At 39.9% G+C, this 23,700-nt stretch overlaps 1 protein-coding gene across 1 annotated transcript in view; it reads right to left on the bottom strand.

The window, feature by feature from the left end:
* trim71 (tripartite motif containing 71, E3 ubiquitin protein ligase) overlaps positions 1-21,759 on the bottom strand; it is a 51,163-nt gene extending 29,404 nt beyond the window's left edge. The window contains exon 1 of the mRNA XM_041809065.1: positions 19,906-21,759. Coding sequence (XP_041664999.1) covers positions 19,906-20,640 — 735 coding nt within the window. The 5' untranslated portion in view covers positions 20,641-21,759. The remainder of the gene's footprint in view (positions 1-19,905) is intronic.
* Positions 21,760-23,700: the final 1,941 nt, after the last annotated feature.

The following is a 23,700-nucleotide window of genomic DNA, read 5'->3' as shown; positions in this document are numbered from 1 at the left end:
GTATAAATTTAACTTTGTAGAATCAGGGCAAAATGCAGAACAGAGGAGGCGGACCTGTGATTGAAAACACTGGAGTCTGATTTCACCGAACTAGATCCTATAACAAACACCTGCACAAGGCGTCAGATATCTTTAATGCAATCTCCTGCTGATGTGTTGTCAACAGTGCTGGAGGTGAAACACCCTCACTCGTACACACAAGGTTGTGGATTACATAACACATCAGCCTCTTGAAAACTCCAGTCAATATTATTGACTCGAAGAGGATACAGGCTCTTCCCAGAGGTCTTCAAGGAATGGTCCTGTTCCCTGTCTTTTCTTGACTCCATTTTGACCTGGCCTATCATCAACAGCTCAGATAAATAAATGCACCACACACAATGCTTCTGGGGTTTCAGCTGCTCTGCTACACCTGCGTTACTGGAGTAGATCAGTCATTTCTCAGTCATAGGTGAGTACCCTCACACGTGCAAACCAGAAGCTTCCACTGTGCATGTGACACTACGTGTGGAAAAACAAGTTAAAAAGACGTGAAAAAGGCGTGGTGTCACGCTACCAGAGTAGTAAATTCCACAGAACCACCCTGGAGGGAGGCCGTCAGGCAGAGCTGCAGGAATAAATCTATTACTTATTATCATGTCCCATGTTCCAACAACTGAAACAACTACAAACACACTGAGAACTGCAAACCTGCTGATTTTTTTCTATTGCAGGGCTGGAACAAAGATGCCATCAGCAGTTATAAAGCTCTGAACATGGGGGCTCTGCTACGCTGGGGAAGTAAGTTATTGTATTTCATTAGTGCACCGGATGTTTCTGCTTCTTCCTCCCTGCCCATTACGCTCCTCCATTAAGAATTTACGCTCAGACACACCCCCACAGGTTTGGCTGTTTGTGCTCATGGTCATCATAGAGCAAACAGATCCCTCTGAAAGAATTAAAATACTTTTAAAAACATCTCTGTCTCTATCTTGTGGGCTGTTTTCTTGGTGCTGCTCCTGGAGCTTCATCTTCTGGACATTTTTTGATGCATTCAGAACATCTGATGTTTTGAAAAGCCACACATTTACTGAGAAATCTGGAAATGCATGCATTTATAAATCAAATAATCAAAAATCACTGCAGAAAGAAGAAAAAAGGTGACCAGCTCTTGAAAGTACTATTTGTAGACTAGCAATATAAATAAATAATATTTGCTTAACATCACAATACAGCTGTAAATAAATGATGATCCATGCTTTCATAGAGAAATCCCATGTAGTTTTTTAACTAATCTAACAAAACCTACAAAACAAGAACTATTTGGACATGCCTAAACTATTTCTGTTTTCCTCCTGACTCTCCTACTTCAGTAACAAAAGCTTGACAACAGCTAAAGTGTGACTCTTCAATGAAACATTAACATAAATGCATGCTGACTATGAGCCCAGCCTTGTGCTCACACAGGCAGCAGCAAGATCAGCCCCCTCTCCTCTCCTCTCCTCTCCTCCCTCCCTCCCTCCCCTCAGAGGTACTGGGAACTGGGGGAGAGGGCACGAGCTCAGCTAGCCAGTAAAATCGCTCCGTGCAGCACTCGCTGCCTGCATGCACAGGCGTGTGGGGGGAAGGGTCGAAGGCCATGTAATGTCACACTGCGGTGCCAGAAAAACTAGGACTGCTCTGGGAACAGTGAGAGCGCGTTCTGTCAAACAACTTCGCCACTTGTAACTGACAGCGAGAGGGCGCCGACATCCGTGAGGGTCGTGTCCAAATACCATTTTTAAAAAGTCTCCATCTGTGCTTCAGATTGTTCTGCAGTGCAGCTCAGAAACATGGCATCCGTGACTTTAAAGCTGTAAATAAATGGACATTTTTTATCTGAGCTGTAGACATGTTCTGAAAATCTACAACGCTGCCTGAACTACTGAAAACTTTCTTTTACAAATGCTGCATCCAGGATAAAATGCATTAGTGAAATACTTCAGAGGGACTCTACAGAAAATGCCAAGCTAACTGTAAAATCATGCAAAACATAAATGCATCAATTATACCTTTCTAAAGCTTCTAATAAAGCAAAAGAGATGTGGTCTAGCCGATCAACAGAAACTCTTAGAATAATAAAACCCCTTTGTAGGAATTGTCATCATTTAAATTATTAAATTTTTGGGGCTAAATTTGATTTATAATATCAGTGACAAAGAAATGTACAGTTTTAAACTCCAGGCTTCTTCTTAAGCATGCATTTTTGACAAAAGGGGGATTAACCGTGCAGTCGTTAGCCTGTTTTTCATAAAGTGTGTCAGAGCCTCGGGCTTATGTGCTCTTCCTTTAACCACGTGTCAACAGACAGAAACAAGAAAGGTCAGAAGCGTATGGACACAAACAAACACGCACTAAAGGGACATTCCTAGAAGCTGACGTCAGACGATAATGTGTTCAGTAACCTGAGACCTAGATGGTTAAAAATGCAGCTCCTTTTAGGAAACATTCAGATTCTAATTCTCTGTATTACCATCGAGTTTACTTTAAATATTATCTGATCGTACATTTTTACCTAAAAAGCCACACTGTGCAAATGCTAGTTACCCTGCAGCCAACAGCATAACCGCTGTTACTCTGTGTTTCATACTAGAGTCTTAAAAATAAAGTCCATCACATGCTGTAGTTCTCCGACAGCCCTGTAATGAGGTACCCTCGGCCGCTGCACTCACATTTCCACAAGCAGGTGAGGTAAGAGGTGTAAACATCCAGGAGGGGCTCTACATGCCCCCACACACAGTGCCGTCCCGCCCCAGCGGCTTAGTCATTGCCACGCCCCTTTTTTCTTCCTCCGTTTGGCTATCAACGGTGGAACCACGTCACCCAGACATTGAGCCTCCGTGCACAACAGGATGCAGATGCAGCTTCATACTTCTGCTTTACATCGACATCACCAGTTCAGCCTGAGACATGAATAAGGAAAGGCACTAAACACTATCTCCAGATGTCAGGGAGTCGATCTGATGAATCATTGTCTGCAGCCATTTATCTCACTCTACAGTACACACACCAGTTCTGTAAACATTCTTTAGGACTAGCAGAGCTTCATAGTCGTATGAGGAGCACACAAGGCTCTGTGTTTGGGCTTCTGCAGAGTGTTTATGGTTTACCTGCACATATTTGATTAAAAAGGGAATTATGGGTATCTGATAAGTTAGGAAAATTCCTGCAGATATTAACTATCGATGTTTGGGCTTTATCTGCTGTAAATATTAGGTGTACAAATTTAAGTTATTGGAGTTTTAGGCTGGCATTATAAATTATGTTGGAACTTTCACGAGTCTTCACTCGGGCTGATGGATTTACAGAAATAATCTAACAGCAATTTTCTTTCTGAATGCTGCAATTGCAATTTAATATGCAAATATTATTAGGTTCCATGTCTTATGTATTTTTCAACAAATTTAAGCAAAAAATCATTCTTTATTTTAACTACATTTAGTCAGGAATAGGACTGAATGATTTGCAAAAATAATCTAATTGTGATTTTCCCCCCAAATATTGCGATTGCGATTTAATATGTGATTATTCTTGGATTAATCTTAAGTTTTTTTGGACAAATTCAAGCAATAAATAATTCCATAAATAAGACCGTGTGTATTGAAAACAATGAAATTATTTCTGAAGCACTGAATCCATAGTAGCATGAATCTGAAAATGAGGGTGCAACAAGCTTTAAGCTATAAAAGAGGCAGCTGGGGTGGAGGAGGTTCAGCCTTTGCTGCAGCAGCAGTGTGGTGCATCAGTATTAATGAAAGCAGGGATAAGTGAGAGATATGTCATATTTAAAAACACTGCTGTGTTGAGAGAAAGAGCTGTGATTGGCTGTTGGAGCTGGGAGGTGATAACGTATCAGGTGATCACGCCTGAGGGTTTCACTTTAATAAACTAACGCTAAGCTTCATCAATGCATAGAACAATTTAGAAGAAAGATCTTATTTCAACTGATTTTACTGTTGCAGATTTGATATCAACTGCTTTATTGAAAGGATTATCATTTATATGTAATTCTCATTTTGATTAGAAACACATGCATAAAAACTGAAAGGAAGGATTTTTAAAACCATTCTAAAAAATGACAGGTCATGTGAATGCATACAAAAAATGAATGCATTTAAGTGCAATTTTTACACATTTCAAGTTAAAGAAATATTGCACCTCCTGTGATCTGTAAATTGCAGCAGGCCATATTGTGTTTTAATCTGATTTGCGATTAATTTCCTAGCCCTAGTCTTCACATTAAAAGAAAATAAAGTTGGATAAGACCCCCAAATGTACGATGCACAAACCTTTAACATGCTACATTCAAAAATCCTGCAAAAGCATGTTGGAAGGCTTGGCTTCACCACACAAGAACATCTGAATCTCTTTCAGCAGAACACTCGATATCTCAGTTTTAATAGTCTTAGATCAGGCCTACATGACACTGACAAACGTTGCTTTTTGAATAATTGTTCTGTGAGAAAGCAAGGCTTATTCTCTTACAGTAAAGGTTCAGGTGAGGAGAAGGGGAAATAGATTAGGAGGGTTACCTCGCTTATGAAAAGGGCAGATAGGCAGCACTTGCTATAAGCCAGTCTGCTATATCCAGGCTGGATAATCTGTAGAATACCCAATCCCAACATTCCCAGCAATCCCAGTAATACCATCAGCCAGACAAAGCTCCTTTTATGGAACTCAGACACCTGCTGTCATCTTTTCCAGACAGCCTCCATACAGATTTTTCCCTGCCTTCTCAGCTCTGTACATCCCTCCTTCCCTCCGCTCACATTGCTGTTTTACAGTCTTTCGCCGCCGCCCCGCCCTCTCATGTTGGCTTGTTGCCACGGACACAACACGCACATGCCTGCCGATGTTTTGAAACTCTGCCAGATACAACAGGGGGGCGGTGGCCGTAAGCCGACGATCTGATTGGATGAGCCCACAGCGGAGAAGGAAAACAAACCACAGTCAGCTGGCCTCCTTACCCAGCGAGCATGTGACTAACTGTCCTGTGCTTAATACTGAGCAGGAAAAAAAAAGGTGCAAAGGAAGTGAAAGGGTGGGAGTGTCGGGGGAAGATAAAAAAAAGAGAAGAGAGAGAGGGGGTCCGGCTAAAACAGAGAGAAAAAAGGAAAAACATGCAAAGGGAGACACATCTGGAGCATGGACTGAAACAGAGAAACTGTTAATGATAAATGGAGCAGCTTAGGGTCAATCTTAATGACCCTCAATAAATGACCAGACATTCCTGTTCCCCCGTGTGCCTTCTTTGTTACCTTTACAGATCCGCTCATTTAAAAAACCTGCGAGGTTTGATCCAGAAAGAACACAATATACGATTATTTAAAAGACTGCTGACAAACATTCACTGCTCCGCTCCACTCCCAAAGCCCTCAGTCATTCGTCGCCTGTCTGTCGCACACAAACACACACGCACATGGCTGGCATACCAACGTGGCAGCCTAAAGAGCGTGGCCTTTACTGAAACATGGCCTGGTTACACAAGGGGGCGGGAACATCAATGCGCATGTGCCCCTCACATGTAGCAGTACATGCAATACAAGGAAAGCTAACACAATATTAATGAAAACATTCTGTTTACCCATAAGAAGCTGAAAATTCATGCAGTTATAACCATCACCTATATTTAGAGTTTGATCTTCACTATATGACCAGACTCAAAATGTAAAAAAGATCTTATTTCAGGTGTCTGAGATGATAAATACAATCTAAGAGGTCACTCTGAGTCACAGATTCATAAATATTCAAGTTTAACACACTATTAACGAAGCAGCGGTGGCTTTAAAAGCTCTAAAGGACTTTACAAGTGTGTGACGACTGTGACTCTTACTCTGTTTAATGGCCTGATCAGGAGGTAAACACACACACAGAAGTTTCAGTTACAAAATAAACACACTTGGAATTTGCACTTGCTCTGTCTTGATTGGCTGATGCAGAAGCCACACCATGAAAGAGTACTTTTACACCTTTCTGCTGCAATTTGTGTTTATTTTAGTTTGCAGTCTCGTTTATGTCACTGACAACTAGGGCTGGGCAATAATCGCAAAATTAGATTAACTCGCAATTTGGACCGCTGCAATTTTCAAATCGCAGAGGATGCAATATTTCTTACACCTGAAATTTGTGCCAAAATACCGGTTTTAAACATTACTGCAGCCGAGATGTTACGCATTACATGTCATGCAATCACATTTCTGTATCAAAACAAGAGCAAAATAGCCAGAAGAATTGCAAATAAGTCTTTCATGGTGGAAAAGATGTTTTCACTCCCCAACCAACTGGCCTCAGAATGAGTTTGAGACAGTAACACGCAGGGTTTAGTTGTACTGCAGGGCTGGCGAAGCTGTTAGCTCGGATGTAGCTTTAGCGACAGTTCCAATCAGATCTGGACAGCATTTCTTTGTTGAAAGAGGATGGAAGCTTTTCTTGGTGAAGAATATGTTTTTGCACTTCCTCTGACCAGCCACATCATGAGTTTTATCTAACAACAAGCTCCACTGTTGGTGAACTACGACAGCCCCTTACTGCTGAGCTTACGTTACTGTACCAGAGCTGACCATGACTACTAGGACTGAACCATTTTGGAAAATAATCAATTGCAATTGATATGCAATTATTTCTTAACTTTCTTTTATAAACAAGGGCTGAACAATTCTTTGAACGTGTCTAATTCTGATGATTTTGACTCATATTGGATATGAATTATTGCATTTAAGGGTTTTTGTCATTCCTATATTGATTTTTTAAAAAGTATAAATATGAAGAAGGTAGAATTTTTTTGTAGACAATGATGAAATGATATGTCATGCATAACATTTCTGCTGCAAAAAAGTTTAAAAACTGGTATTTTGAAACAAATTTCAGGTCAAAGAAATACTGAACCTTTTGGGATTTCAAAATTGCAGCAGGCCGTATTGCAATTTAATCTAATTTTTTAATAATTGCCCAGCCCTAATGCCTATTACCTTATTCTGTCTTGTTGCTCTGATTGGCCTGAAATGAATGCAACTGACACAACATTTGTCTAATCCTTCCTCTAAGAGTTTGTTTTTAAAACTCCTACCGTTCCCTAACACTTTGTATGGAGGTTTTCCCAGATGAATGTGACATATTTACCATGCAATGCATAAATGAAGCTGGCTATCTGGTGCATCAGGTTATGATCATGTTTATGTCATCCTCATTCTGAATTTCAAAAAATAAGGAAAGTAGGATTTCTTGTAGTGCTGGGAAATGAATTGCAAATTAAATCGCAATATGGCCTGATTCAATTTACAAATCAAAGTTGCAATATTTCTTTAACTTAAAATTTGTCAAAATACCAGTTTAAAAAATCTAATTTTTGCATCGGCAGGGATTTTATGCACACTATGCAAACATTCAAGCGTACAATTTTTTATAATGGTGTACAAAAATCCTCCTTTTTGTGTTTATGTTCGTTTTCCTTAATCAGTATGAGTGACATAAAAATGATAATGCCCTTCAATAAAGCAAATGACATCACATTTGCAATATGAGCAAAAATAGTTCATTCCATGTAAATTGATGAAGCTTAGTGAAAAATTCATTCTCCAAGTCGCAATCAGCTGATAGCCAGCCTCACCTCCTCCACCCCAGCCACCTCCTTTGTAGCTTAAAGTTTGTCACTCCCTCATATTCAGATTCATGCTACTATGGATTAATTGCTTCTGAATAATTTCATTGTTTTCCATACACATTGTCATACATGCATCTATCTGTATGGGGTTTCTAACCATGCGCTCCCTGCAAAGTCAAAGCAGATGCTCAACTAACCGGGGAGCATCTTTAGAGCAGAGCCGTCTGCCAAGTAAAACTGTAGTAGATCAGTTTTACAATGAAACGTATGAGTGTCCTGGCTGAATGTAGGCTATAGTATGGAATCATTTATTGCTTGAATTTGTTGAAAAATACATAAGATGAGGAACCTAAGAATGATCGCATATTAAATCGCAATTGTAATATTAGGTTGAAAAAAAAATCGCAATTCGTTTTTTGCAAATTATTCAGTCCTAATTTCTCATAAACTTCTCTGCTGCAAAAAAAGTTTAAAACTGGTGTTTTCACACACATTTCAGGTAATAGAAATGTTGCTTTAGCATCTGAAAACTGCAGTGGGGTGCACTGCGGAGCACTTCCTATGACAACTGAGATTACAACTGTGGCGAGGAGCTGTGCGGCGTCCCCTGAACAGGGTTGAGAGCTTAATGTCAGATGTGTTAACAGCGCAATCACATTGAGTGAGGTCAAATAATGGCCAATTAAAATCCCATTTGTGCCCAGTCATTGAGAGGAAGGTAGCAGGTTCCAGCTCTTGAATGGGTTTTAAATCCCGTTGTCAAAGAGAATGTGATAAATGCCTTCCTCTCTATCCATTAAATGTATACGGCCCAAACTCCTCAAATGGACATCAAAGCTGGGACACACAAGCACACTTCCCTTTAACCTACATGAAACACACTCACAACACACAGGAAACAGGGAATGCTCTCTAATTACTGGGCACATGTTGCGCATTAAAACCTTGGAAGTCCAACTTCATATAATCCAACTCTGCTGGCCGTGTGGAAACACACACACCCTCTCACACACTACAATCCTCTTCAGAGGATAACTACCTACAGATGGGGGATGCTCGTAGAAAGAAAGCGCTGCTGCCACCCTCTCACATGGACACTTCCAGGAGTGATGAAATGTAATCACTTGCCCCTCAACAGCAACAGCTGCTAAATCATGTTGAGGAGACTTTCTGCATCCATAACCTCCATTGTCTCTGACAGAGAGCAGACAGAGAGCGCTGATGAGAAAGGCAGGAGTCCGAGGAGGAAATACCCGGTGGGTGTGTGAGAGAGTGAAGGGGAAAAGAGAACCCAGGAGGTATAAACTCAAGTTACAGGAATTCCTCTGGCCTTGTATCAGCGTCAGTGTTGGGTTAGGTTTCCTTACAAACATTCTCGAGCAGCAGAGAGGGGGAGCAATCCTGGTGATCGCAGAGCAAACCCAGCATATGTTTTCAGTGATAGTCTTCCTTTGCAGAAACTGCACAACAGAGCAGTAAAAGAGAAGAAGAATTGGGGAAATGTGTGACCCGCTGCAATAAAATTCCCAGACCTCCCACTGCAAATGAACATCCCACTGTCTTCCTCAACTAAAACGGCCCCTGAGGAGATACAAGAGCATTGGAAGGCCGTCAAACTGATTAGTTCAACTTCACCTCATCCTAACGCGGTGCATTGTCGGCAATCATTGCCCGGCAACCACTTTCTCTCTGCTCTCGGTCCGCCTCAGAGACGCCCCCCTCCCCTACTATGTAAAGACTATTGGTGCGCGTGTGCGCTGCTGGGATGCACGTGCACAGCCAGGGTGTCGTCATGGTGACAACAATTTAATCTAAAGCATAGAGTGACACTTTGTAGGATTATCATGTCATTAGGTGTCTCTCAGATTGAGCTTCATATGTACGTCTATGTCAGAGGGTGACATCACGGCGAGCAGAGGGCAGTTCTTTGATGTAATCCAATTTTCCATTTCCACGTCACACACACACATACAGCACACACAATGTGACTGCTGGATCTTCAGATGAGTAACAGCTGACATTTATGCTGTTTAAACAGGCAAACATATTCACTCATGACTGCACTTATGGTGAGTATTCTTCTGAAGATGCGGCTGGTTCTCTTTGCTGCTCAGCATCAATATTTATGTGGAGTTAATGCAGTTCTAATCATCCATGTCTGTGTGCAGAGTTAGACAAACTAGATCCACTCCACAGTCTCAATAGAGCTCAACAGTTCCAGAAGGAAAAACCCCATTCCCTTTTACAACGTGGATTAGATTATTAGCCATAATGTCAGAATGATCAGAGTTGAGACGTGATGCCTGAGTGGGAAACGATGGCATATACTCCAGTAGAAGGCAAACGTTTATAAAAAATTAGTGGTCGCCGTCTCAAGTACAATTTCTGCCACTGGTTGGATTTCTGCAGCGCCATCATCACTGCCTTAAAATGCATGCATTATTTAGTACACACATGAGGTACAACTGCTGCCACAGTTGGCATAGCAAGAGTGATCTGTGACATTAGGATGCTTTTCTCTAACATTACAGGCAGCTAGGTTTCTAACCAAGCGTCACCCATTCGTGCGATTGTAATCAAGCATAAACAAGTAAAACGTGCGCTCTTTCCTCCACAAGTTTGCCGGCTGTAATAACAGCAACATGCAGCGAGTAAGTTTGCTTTGCAGTGTCTGTCAGCCTGTCTGATGCTTGAACGCAAGCTGCAATGATAAGCCCAGTGCTACAGAGATTCATCTCATAATCAATCAAACTTTATTTATAAAGCACTTTTCATACAAGACAATGCAGCATGAAGTGCTTTACAAACAGACAGATGAATAAAAGAAGATAACCCTCTAACCCACCCACCCCGCAATCCATACACAGTATTTGCAAAATGCATCATAAATAAAAGACTCTATAACAGCGTTACTCAACCCTGCTCAACCAAAAAGCCAAATTTTTAAAAAATACCTTTGCAAGAGCACAATCTCAGTGGTAAAAAGTGGGTGAAAGTGGCAATAGAAATAAGTTAAAACTGGCAAGAAAAGCTGCAAAATAGTGGCCAAAAATGAGTGAACAGTGGTAAAATAGGCAAAAAATGGCAAAAACTGGCTGAAAAGTGGCAAAAAATGTGGAGAAAAGTGGGAGAAATTGGTGACACGTGACAAAAAAAAAACCTTACAGGTGGCAATAACAGTAAAAAGCGGCAAAAATGTGATGAAAAAATGAGTGAAAAGTGACTAAAATTGGCAAAAAGCAGAAAAAAGGCGAGAGGAAATAGGATACGTGACATATAATGGCGAGAGGCACCTTAAATGGGCAAAAAGGGAAAAAAATGCAACTTGTGAAAAGCAGGATAAAAGAGGCAAAACTGGTGAAAAAGGGCAAAAATGGGATTAAAATAGTAAAAAGGGCAAAAAAATTGCAAATAAGGGCAATGGAAATGTAAATGCAAAAAATAAAGGCTCACAATTAAAGCCGGCTGTAGAAGTGTGGGAAACTAACTGCAATGGATAGGCCTAATTCTGAGGTCATATTTTCCTTTTTTTATAATTTTCCTGGGGAATAATATTTTAAATTTAGACATAAAAGAGCCATGCGTTGAGTATCACTGCTCTATAAGAACAGGACACTTTTGTACCCAGTATGCACCAAGAACACACTGCCTTAAAGGTTTAAAATGAGTAAACACTGGGGGCTGAACGATTTGGGACAATAATCAAATTATGATTTATTCCCCCAGTATTGCAATTGAGATTTGATAAGCAATTATTTTTTGAAGTTCCTTACATTATATTTTTTACCAACAAACACAAGCAATAAATCATTCTATATTATAATCAACGTAATGTTAAATATAACTAGAGGTGAACAAATTTTTAAAATATCTAATTGTGATGATTTTGACTCGTATTGCAAATTGATAGGAACTGATGTATTGAAGGGAATTATAATTTTTATGTCACTTCATATTTAATAAGAAAAACATACAAAAAAGCAGTATTTTTGTAGACTATTCCAAAAAATGCCTTTGGATGATTACATGATATGAAATGCGTAACATCTCTGCTACAAATGAAGGTTTTAAACTATTTGATACAAATTTCAGGTTAAAGAAATATTGCACCTTCTGCGATTTGAAAATTACAGCCGGCCATATTGCGATTTAATCTAATTTTTGATTAATTGTCCAGCCCTAATGGAGGTTAAATTAAAGTGTAGAATAAAATATCCTCAAATAATCAAATAATAATCAAAAGCCTCCTGTGGACAAGTGTTGCGAATCAGTGCTAAAACACTCAAACAATCCACCTGGTTTGTCCAATGTAATTGTGATGTCCACATCAAATAAACAATAAATAAAAACAAAATTAAAAGTAAAATTAAAATGAAAAGAAAATAAATAATAGAAGGGTGCTGTAATGAGATAAAAACAGTAAAAGGTAACTCAGGGCCAGATGCTCAAATAGGGAAATAAAAAACTTAAGAAGAACTTAAAGAAAAATGATAAAACAAGAGGATAAACAACTAAAAATCATTCCAAAGTTAAAACAGAATAAAATAAAACCTCAATTACTAAAACAAAACAGCTTAAGCATCTCTTAAAGGCTGTATTTTAACTGAACTGGACAATTGATTGAAAATTAGATTAAATCACAATGTCCTACTGCAATTTTTAAATCACAGACAGTTCAATATTTCTTTCACCTGAAATATTTAAAAATACAAGTTTGATGCACTTTTTCATACTTTGGGCCTACACATAATTCAAACATTCAAGTGTCTTTAGATTTTTATTTCCTACAAAAATCCTACTTTTCTGGCTTTTGTATTTATTTTTCTCCATCAAAATGAGAATTATGTGAAAAATTATCACCCTTCAATACTTCAAATTTGCTTTCTGAGCCAAAATCACACATTTTTTTCTAAATCGGTCATCTCTAGCAGAACCTGTCTAATATTGTGCTTGTTATAAGATAGAATGATTTCTTTGTTCCCATGTTTGTTGAACAACACATATAACAGGATGAAGAACCTAAAAATAGTTGCATATTAAATCGCAATATTGCAGGGGAAAAAAATTGCAATTAGATTATTTTTGCAAATTGTTCAGCCCTATTCTTTAACCTGAAATGCATTTCAAAATTTCAGTTTGATAAATTTGAGATGTAAATTTTCTCTAGACTAATTTTTTAAAAAAAATCCTTCTTGCCTTGTTGTTCAGCTTTAGTTTAATCCACCAAACATTGTGTTCATTATAATGTAAAATGATTTATTGCTTGTTTGTTGGGAATACATAAGATGAGGAAGTTAAAACATAATGTCATATTAAATTAAAACTTGATTGTTCAGACTTAGTTTTAAACTAGTGCTGTCAACATTTTCTTTTATTAATCACAGCGGTGAAAAGTGTGATTAAACAAAAGATGCTGATTAATTGCACTCTGATGCCATCACACAACTGGCTGAAGTTGTTTTGTAACTTGAACATGTAAAATTTTATGTGCTGTTCATTTTTACACTTCTATGGATGAAATCCGTAAATGAGACTGAATAGTAAGTCGACAATCTCTCCTTGGTTTCCACCTCTATGTTTCAGATGCTGGTAGAAAGTTTCAGAAGCATGTTGTTGTTTCTAATATTTTGGTACCTTTATCTTTAAATCTATCAGTAATGCAATCTTTCTCAAACTATCCACATATGCAATTAATTGGGATTAACCACTAAGCCTCAAATTTGAGTTTTTTTAATCAAATGACGGCACTAGTTTGTAACTCATGACTTGTTTGAAACCAACGATGTGTCAGAGATCCAGGCTGTGGCATTAAAGAAGCTCAGCTGTAAACTTTAGCTGCATTAATGCACCAACCAAAGCGAAGCTAATTCAATCACAAACACGCTACTTAAGTCAAGTTCTTCACAACAAGTCTGGAGTCATTTCTCTCAGATGCTTTTAATGTGAACGCCCACATCAGGAACTGTGCTGAAAGTCAGTGAGAGGAGGGGAGAGACGACACTTCAGAAGAAATTATAGAGCACAGAGACGCCAAGAAAAAACTTCCTGTGACATTCTGCTCAGGCATGGGTTGAGTATGCCATCACAGGTTTGTTTGTGGGGAGGGAGGGGGTTGTAACATGTAAATATGCATTTAAACACATTATCTCTTTTTAATCCTGGAACACTGAAATGTAATACTGTTACCATAAAGGACAAGAAAAATGCTGTGATATGATACTAAGGCCTATGAGACACAAACCTCCAAAGAAAAACAGTTTATTTGCAATCTCAGCCAAAAATACTACAGTACCAACGTTCCCAGAGTGTCTTAGATTGGTGGGCCCTGCTGTAATCCTGAGAGTGTCTTACAACAACTGTATACGAGAACAAACTACAACATATCACAGCATTAGTATTTAAAATGTAAACACTACAATAGAGATAAGTGTAGAGAGAAGGTGCATGCACAGTTTGAAAGTCTAAAAAACTCTCATTAACAGTGAATAAAAGGAATCAGGATACATCCTGTAGAGTCTTGTACCTTTGCCTTATCCTGTTTTGAAACGCTGTTTCTGCATAGAATTAAGCTAAATGTTTTAAAGTCACAGTTTTTATTTAAATAGATGGTTTGTTTGGCTCTGGGATTAAAAATGTTGATGTAAGGACTGTGAGAAATGTCAGTGCAGGATTTGAAGAGCAAATTTTCCTCTGGAACCACAGCAGAGAAAAAAAAAAGGTCAGAAACTAGCTACTCTCTTCTTTATGTTTGATGGAATTAAAATGAAGCTAGAGATTTTACATGGTCAGTACTGTCTCTGCCTTTTAAATATAACACTCTTAACCTGTTTAGTTGGTTATAAAATGGAGTAAAGTATCAATGAACTGAATCAAGCACTATACTGGGCGTCCTGTTAACAGCCAGAATTATCCAGTGCTTTCATTTAATCACAAGTGTGGTTTGGACTTTATTATTTCCTAAAATAATGTGTTATTATTGGAGCAGTCAAAATTGCATTTTTGCTTGTGAAAGCAGTATTTAGCAGCGGGAACCAAACTCTTTAGTCTGTTTACTCCACGCATTGCCACTCATGCAGCTCTAATTTACTGGAGACAAAGACAAAATTTCTACGAAAACCTAACAAGCAAATTCTTTCTGTTGTTTGGTTGCTAAAGCGGCGAGCCGTGAGCATTAACTATCGTCACCACCGATCTCCTGGGAGAGGAGAAATTCCTCAGTGGGGTTACGTAACACTATTGAGGGGACAGACCCCAGCTCCTGGAAAAACTCAATAATTCTCACTACACATGAGGTATGAGGGCCCTGACACACCATCCACACCTCAGAGAAGCAGCCAGGACTAAAGCAGGCGGAGTAGCGTGTGTATTCTGTAAAGAACTGAAGTAGACAACACTGCAGAGGCTCCAGCTGATGGTCAGCTGGCTGCACATGTATGTTCTGGTTTTAGAGAGGAAACAGAAAGTGCAACGCTGACAGGAGACGCCGGAAAAGTTAGAGCATACTTCAGGAGATTCCTCACTACAAGCAACAAACTTCTTAGAGCATGCGCCTCCACCGCCCATAAAACAAGACAACAGAAAGGTCAGAGGTGGGCGGAGCTTAGCAGGGCTATTGCAATGGAAAAGGTAACCATGTTGTTTTACACCTTTTAGAGCAGCCTGTCCCAAACTGAAACCTGAAAATCTTCTGAGGCCACCCAAAAGCTGCCGTACAACCATAACATGAGACTCTAATATGCACCTTTTATTTATATGTTTGCAGAATTTGCAGGAAATTGAGGCAAATGCTTTGGCTCAGATACAGTAACATTATTTGGAAAGTGTTTGTGGGATCATTAAAAAAATTGGCAGTGGCTCATAAAACATTTTTGATGTTTTTGGACCTTTTTGTGCCTTTATTGGATAGAGGAGGACAGTGGATTAACTCAGAAAGAGGGATGGGAGTGGGGAGAGACATCTGTTGCAAAGGGCCACAGGCCGGAATCGATCCCAGGCCGCCCCATGATGCACGCCTTAAACCACTTGACCATCTCCACCGTTTATTTTGTTAAATCAGGCATCTGAAATGTCACAGAAATTTTCATTTCTAACATTCTTCTCTGTTAACATACGCTGTGGCCCAGCAAACTCATCCTAAGTGATATAATTGCCCCACTGACACTGATAAATTCTTAAATTTGGGGCAAGTGTCATCAGTTAATCAAACACCAATTAAACCATGACACCAGTTGTATATGTCAAACAAAATAAGCTGTAAAAAGGAGGCATGAGTTAAAACTTCTGGCTGTTTTCTGAGTATTTAAAAGTGATAACTAAATTTCTATGATTTTTAGTTGCTGTAAAAAACCTCTGCAGCCCGTCTACAGTTCATCTGGGGCCCACCGGTAGGCCCTAAACCACACTTTGGGAAGCACTGTTTAGGAGTTCCTTCATGTTTCACACTGATTTTAAGAAGTACTCGATAATTAAAGGTTAATATTATTATTTCAGTCTTTTCTGACTGCACATTACTGTTACCTTGGCAAAGATTACAAAAGCTAAAATTTAAAAATCGTGATATAAAACAAACAAACTACCTTTTCAAAGGAAAAAAAACCCTAAAAATACTCCCAAATTGGCCAAACTGGTTTTTCGGTTTGGCGTCTGAGCTCATGATGGATGTGGAGCTGGCTGAAAGACAATGATTGCTCACTCCGTGCTCAAAGGTAAAGAAAGACTCTCCTTCTCTTGTGTCATTCCCTCCCCCAGGGCTGAAGCACACACAGTGAGGCATTACTGGGAAATGAAGCCCTTACTGGAAAACTGAACCCACCTATTTACTGGCAGTGGACAGGGGACGTACATGGGGGGGTTGAGGTCGTGGAAAAAAAAAAAAACTAATTGGAAATCTCAGCTGCTCTTTTGTGATCAGCAGCTCGCTAGCAGGAAAACCAGTGATGTGCAGTTACATTGTTCAATACTGGGGAAATAAGCAGAGTGAACTAAATTAAAGAGAGCATTAGGGCTGGGCTATATGTCGATTAAATCAGGTTTTTAAAATCGAGATTTTCTGTCAAACTTTACTGCAGTAATACCAAAACTAAAAGCTGCTGGAAGAAGCTTTATTTTTATTTTAATTGTGGCGACCCTGTAACAAATGCATGTTTTTTCCTACATATTGCTCAAGTTAAACCACCGTGCTCTCAAACAAAGAAAAACGTCCTGCTCAGTGTCAATAATCATAAAAAGATAAAAACTTTCAGAGTTAAATAACCTTTTATTGTGCACTTTTAAAGGCATGTTTACAGCTCCACTCTGACCTTTAAAGGAACATTCAGCTCAATTTTGTTACATGTTGTTGATAAAAAAAAAGAAAATTGTTTGAGCAGTTTCTTTTTCATTTGAAAACAAACAGAAAAAAGATTAAAATCAGAAATCGAGTTTTAAATTTTAACCATATCATCCAGCCTTAGAGTGCATATTAGATTTTTTTTTATTGTTTTTGGCTGAATGCTCTTTAGTTTTACACCCATCTGTGTTTGCAATAAGCCCTACCGACTCCAAAATTAATCTGAACATTTTTTTAAAACACACATTTATTAACAATCAATCTGACAGAAGCTGATAAATTGCAAAGGTCACTATTCCCTGGCCTTTGTCTGACAGGTTTACTGTGTGAAAGCACTGCTTGTTCAGTTAAATATTTCTCTTACTTAAAATTATAATTCAGACTTTCCCATGTGTCGGTTTTAAAATTCTGATGTCATGATAATGATATAATGGCAGATTTTTGTTGATATCGGGTTTGCGGATACTAGGGCTGAGTGATTTGGGAAAATAATCTAGTTGCAATTTTTTTACCTAATATTGCGATTCTGACTTGATATGCTGTTATTTCTTTGGTTCCTCATCTTGCATATTTTACAACAAACACAAGCAGTAAGTCATTCTATACCATAACCAAGACAATATTAGATTAAACTAGAGCTGAACATTTTTTTAAGATTAATTTTTGGGCCTTTTCATGCCTTTATTAGATAGAGGAGGACAGTAAATAGACTCAGAAACAGGGAGGGGAGTGAGGAGAGACATGGGGGAAATGTGCCACAGGCCGGACTTGAACCTGGGCCGCCCGCGTACATGGTGCGCCTTAACCACTCGACTACCGGCACGCCCCCATAGAGCTGAACAATTTTGAAAAAATAACTAATTCTGATGATTCTGACTCATTTTGCAAATTGGGTATAAATTGTTGTATTGAAGGGAATGATCATTTTTATGTCCTTCTCGTATTTAATAAGAAAAAAGTACAAAAAATAAAGTATGATTTTTCTTTGGATCATTCTAAAAAAATGACACTTGAATGATCGCATGACATATAATGCATAACATCTCTGCTGCAAAAAAACCCTCCAAACTTGAATTTTGACACAAATTTCAGGTTAAAGAAATATTACATCCACTGCGATTTGTAACTCGCAGCAGGACATATTGCAGTTTGATCTAATTTGCGATTAATTGCCCAGCCCTAATCTGCACATATCGATTTGGAGCAGCACACAATCTCTGGTACCAACTAGGGCTGGGCAATTGATCACAAATGAGTTTAAATCGCAATAAATGCTGCAATTCTCAAATACCGATCAAATACCAGTTTGTTTGTTTGTTTTGCTCTACACTGTATGCATACATACAAGTGTCTTTTTCTGAATAGTTAACTAAAATCCTACTTTTCCAGTTTGTGTATGTTTTTCTTAATCAAACTGAGAATAACTCAAAAAATTATCATCAGTATCACAATCAATATCAAATATACAATATGAGCCAAAATCCCAATTAGATATTATTTTCAAATCTTTCATGCCTAGTTTAATTTGTCTTGTGTTGGTTATAATATTGAATGATCTATTGCTTATGTTTGCTGAATAATACATAAGATGGGGAACCTCAAAATAATCAGATATTAAATTGCAATATTGGGGAAATAAATTGCAATTAGATCGTTCAGCCCTAGTACTAAAAGGCCACAAGCTTTTGACATGGCATTGTGAAGCTGTGATTTTATTTCTCCTATATTCATGATTCGACTGTTTTGTGTACAGGGATGGCAGAATAGCTGACAGGAGGTGGCCACTTGCCAAGAAGCTAATAATATGTCTGCTCAGCACAGGCAGAGGAAGCTAAAGCTAAACATTAAATAAGTTAAAAAAATGTGTTTGAGCTAGCAAATGCTCAGATTCTTAGCTGTTGAGTAATTCTGATCAGTTTATCATTAATGAAGGCCACTTTAGTTTGAATTGTCTGATTCAAGTGTCTACTTGTTTCTGTTATTTGACAGTAAACATGGCACACATCTGTTTTATGACTGAGAGTCATATATTCAATTTATAATACAGCCTGATAGACTAGTGTACAAATATGAAATATTCCTGACGTGCCTAACCACACACAGAAACGTCTGTTGGACAGACATTTGGAAAGTCTCCTTTATGTAAAACATTTTTCTGAACTATGCTGTTGGGGCCTTGAAGTGCTCTGTAGAGCAGCAGGAGAGGCTCTCTCTGCAAACGTCTTAACAGGAACCAGAAGTGGTAGAAAAAGGACATTCCAAGAACCCTTACAAATGCTATTTGTTATTCTTCCTGACCATATGACTAAACCAAGAAGAAGCTGGTTTCCTGTTTAAGGCCTTTGTAGTTGCCTCTGCCCTGATCACATGCTCTTCAAAAAAGAAAGAACTTTAGGCCCTAAGTTCCAACTTGTCTTTTCCATTATGAGAAAAAGCTAGATCTCCACAATGTGTCCATGGATAGAACCTCCAACAGTCATAGAAACATGTGTGCAGTAACTCTGGGGGCCTCTTTCTGCCCTGAATGGATGGTGTGGTACAGATTAACCAGACTCTGCATGTGTCTATGCTTATAAGTGTGTGTGTGTGTCTGTGTGTGTGTGTACCCAAGCATTAATGTGTGTATGTGTGTGCATAAATCCAGCTCAGCACACGTGCCTTTTTGTCTCCAGGGAACTAGGTGAAGAGCCACTCAGCTCCCTTTGAACCTCAGGCCATATGGCCCCCAGTATGCCTCTATGCTATACACATAATGCTATTACCCATAGGACACTGTGAGAACGCCACCAGGTCCGCTAGGATGCTTTAAAATGCCAAGACATCCTCACATTTGTCAGAAGTCCCAGAGTGCCAGGCCTCCTATTCCCATCCCTGTCTGCGATGTGGTAATCATAACAGTGAGCCCACCCTCTGTCCCACCATGCTGGCATGTGCATCCTTAACCCTCACGCATACTCACCTCATTGTCATGGTGTTGGCAGAAGCTCATGCGGTCCTGGAACAGGGACAGCAGGGCGAAGTTGTTCTGCAGGGACTGGGCGAGCGACACAGACACCCCCGGCTGACTGGGGTTGCTGTTGGCATTGATCCGGCCAAGGTGGAGGTTGTCTCCGAGGCGCTCGATGAAGTGGTCCTTGGTCAAACGCACCCTTTGGTGTGCCCGCACACAGTTGTCACATAAATACTCCTGGCAGTCAATGCAGTGAGACGTGGCAGGGTTCTCCTCATCACAAGAGCTGCACTGAGGCTCCCCAAGGTTGTGCGGGTGCAGCAGGCCTCCATGAGGGAGATGGAAGCTGGATGAGCCTCCACCTAAACCTCCCCGGTGGTGGTGACCGTTCTTGTTTTGGATCTGCTCCTCGGAGCTCACCACCACATCCAGAAGGTTGCTGAAGAGGAAGTTGGTGGAAGGCAGGGAGTCGACCCCCGACTCAGAGATGGACACCTTCTGGTCGCAGGTGGGGCACCTAAGCTTCAGCGGATCCCCGGGACTCCGCTGACCTTCCAAGCACTGCCTGCAGAAGGCGTGGAGGCAGGGCAGGACGTGGAGCCTCCTGGAGGTCTGGCTGGAGGAGCAAGAGGTATGCGAGGAAGATGAGGAGGTAGAAGAGCTAGATGAAATAGGAGCAGAAGAGCCACACAGCTCCTTGCAGAGCGGGCACGTCTGCAGGTCCGAGTCTGGAAATGAAGCCATCTGCAGACTGAGTTCACAACACGCGCAGCAAAAAGTTTGAGGTATTTATTCGTGGACACATTGGCCCGTTATGTTTGGTAGAAAACAAAGTTGCACTGAGGTAGATTCATGAGGTATTAAAGTCAGTTCAACAGTAAAAACGGTGCTCATAGACTTACAGATTCTTCTCTGTATTATATAACTCTGACCTGACGGAATAAAAGGAGGTAGGCAGTTCTACTAAACGGTTTTTCAAAGATTGTTTCTGAGGTAAGAAAAGAAAAATCTTTATGCTTTTCAGATCATTTCAGCCTGGTTCAGTTGTATAAGGCGTTTTGTGAGGGAAACATCCGCGTCATCCTTTCACAGAGACCAACCAGACAATAAAGACAATGTTGGCGCATCTGTGGAGGGAAAAAAATGTCCAGAGGTACTTTTTGGAGGTTCATAAGATAAACCTGAAACTGGAGTGACACGGAATCGGCGTCGAAATACTGGAGGCTCCGTCTCTCCTCCCCCACCGCTTCGGCAACATGACTTCTGGGCTCTGCAGCCACTCGAGCATTCATGGAACAGTTTCTGTTGGTTTATATCTGCTTTCCAATCAGGCCCGTCTGGTTGTTATGGCGTCCTCTTTAGTCCACCATGGGGGCCCGTTTAGACGGCTCCGGGCGCAGCCAACGGTCGGTTGGTAGTCGCTGCGCGAGCCTCGGACAGCGGCACCGTAAATTATTCATCAAAGCAACGATCTCATGGTGAGCCTCGGGTCAGTTAGGTATCAAAAAACAAAAAGAGAATCCCTGATAGAGTCAAATGATCACAGTGGACGTGTGTCACCAGCTTCTGCGGTTCAATGCACCAGTCCACCTTGTGAAGAGGCCGCTTCCAGCGCTCCTTCCCCGTTCAGTCGGTCGGCTGGTCTCCCTCCGAGTCTCTGCGTGGAGGAATGCGCAGGATTTTCTCTCCGCTACCGTGAAATACGACGCCCCACACCCGCGAAAAACTCGGTCTAGCGACCGTACAAGCATTTATGACCTCTCTCGCTTCGTCGTGGTTGCCGTTGTTTACCTTCGGTCGAATTAACGTTAACGTAAGGAGAGCGCTCTGGTGGGCGCGTGTCGCTCTGGCTGCAGCTCCTCGAGCCGCTCTTATCCGACTGAGAAAAAAAAATGGACCCACTTCCGCCCTGGGGAGGAGAGAGGGGTGTGCGCCGAGCGCTCGTTCCTGCTAGGAGTGGGGGGGTGGTCGTGTACGCGGGCGCGCGCGTGCCGCAGCGTTCACAAGCGGTGGTTAGCTTTTGAGCAGAAAGATGGGCTGAAAATCCCGCCTGAGTCAAATTTAATCCAGCTGTTTTAGTATTAAACTGGAAAAGTGAAGATAAAGAGATGCAGCGACATGTAAGTTATTAGATTTAACTCTGCGCCTCTAAATGCAGGTTAATATTGACTGTTACAGTCTGGTTTACTGAACTTCACTCTAGAGGATCTAGTAAAGTCAGGCTAGCCTTATTACCTCAACTGGACAACATCTACAGCTGTCAACCGTTGAATATTGATGGTTTATAATCAAGAATGTGTTGATTTAATAGGCATACTTTCAGTGAAACGCCATGTAATGATCAACTGAGCCATCTGAACCAACCCACATATTAGAAAACATTATCCACTGAAGCTTTTCAAAGTTGATGATGCACATGGCTATTTCTTTTAAAAATCTGCAAGATAAAAAATTAGATCATTAGACTAATCCTCAGCCCAAGAACAGACAGGACAGATTTAGTTCAATTTAGGAACTTGGGCACCCCCCCCCCAGCAAACTATGCACAGTTTAAGAAAGGCGATAATTACATAGCATAGATGGATTTAATATTCCAAAAATGCTATTGCAATTCTGTGATCAGGAATGGCCTTTAACCAGGCTATTCAGTTGGAGGGGCTGGAGCCAGATCAGGCCCCCATGGTCATTTTTAGTGGCCCTTTAAGGATCCAGTATGTAGAATTTCAGCAGTTGAATATATGTGGTATATAGCATATTTATATACTGTGTATATATATATATATATATATATATATATATATATATATATATATATACACACATATATATATATACATATATATATATACATATATATATATATATACCATATATATACCATATGTTAGGGATGGGAACAATTAATCAATGATCGATTAATTGGTCATTAAGACATTGGTTGATCACGGGGATTTTAGTCGATCTGATGTTGGCATTTAATAAAGAGACTAAACACGTCTTACTCTGCGCTGCACAACAATAGATAAGGTTAAGATCGTAGATGCTCGAGTTGGCAGGTTTTTCCAAACGCCCATCCCTACCATATACATATATATATATATATATATATATATATATATATACACCATATTTCTTTACATAAAGAGTAACCATTCCTATATTATTATAATTTTTAAGCTGATGTCTTGCAGTATCTCAGATATTTCCTAATACTCTATGGCACTGTTACTCAATCCCGCACTACCAAAGAGCCTCAAAGTGGTGAAAAGTGGTGAAAAAATGGTTTAAAATGGCAATAAAAGTAAGTTAAAGCTGGTTAAAAGCACTACAGGTCTAAAAGCACCAAAAACGTGGCTAAAATTGGGTGACCAAGTAAAAATAGGCATAAAATGGCAAAAAACTGGGTGAAAGGTCACAAAAATGGAGAGAAAAAGTGGCAGAAATGGTTGAGAAGTGACAAAAAATGCGTTACGGGTGGCAAAAATGGTCATAAAGCGGCAAAAAAATATTGAAAAGTGTTTAAAATGGGCAAAAAGCAGCAAAAAGGTGGGAAAATGGGAAAAAGGGACATTTAATGGCAAGAGGCAGCTTAAATGGGAAAAAGGGGGAAATGCAAATTGCAAAATGCAGGATAAAAGAGGCAAAAAGTGGTAAAATATACTGTATGGCAGAGATGGGATAAAGATGGTAAAAATTGGCAGAAAGTGGCAAAAAGAAGTGACAAAAATGGGCTAAGAGCAGCAAAAATGATTACAAATTGCAAAATTGCAAATAAGGGCAACTGAGACAAAGGCAAAAAAAAGG

Source organism: Cheilinus undulatus, linkage group 16 (genome assembly GCF_018320785.1).
Source record: "Cheilinus undulatus linkage group 16, ASM1832078v1, whole genome shotgun sequence".
NCBI classification, from domain to species: domain Eukaryota; kingdom Metazoa; phylum Chordata; class Actinopteri; order Labriformes; family Labridae; genus Cheilinus; species Cheilinus undulatus.
The sequence above is the reverse complement of the archived record's forward strand: the minus strand, read 5'-3'. Positions and strand labels throughout refer to the sequence as shown.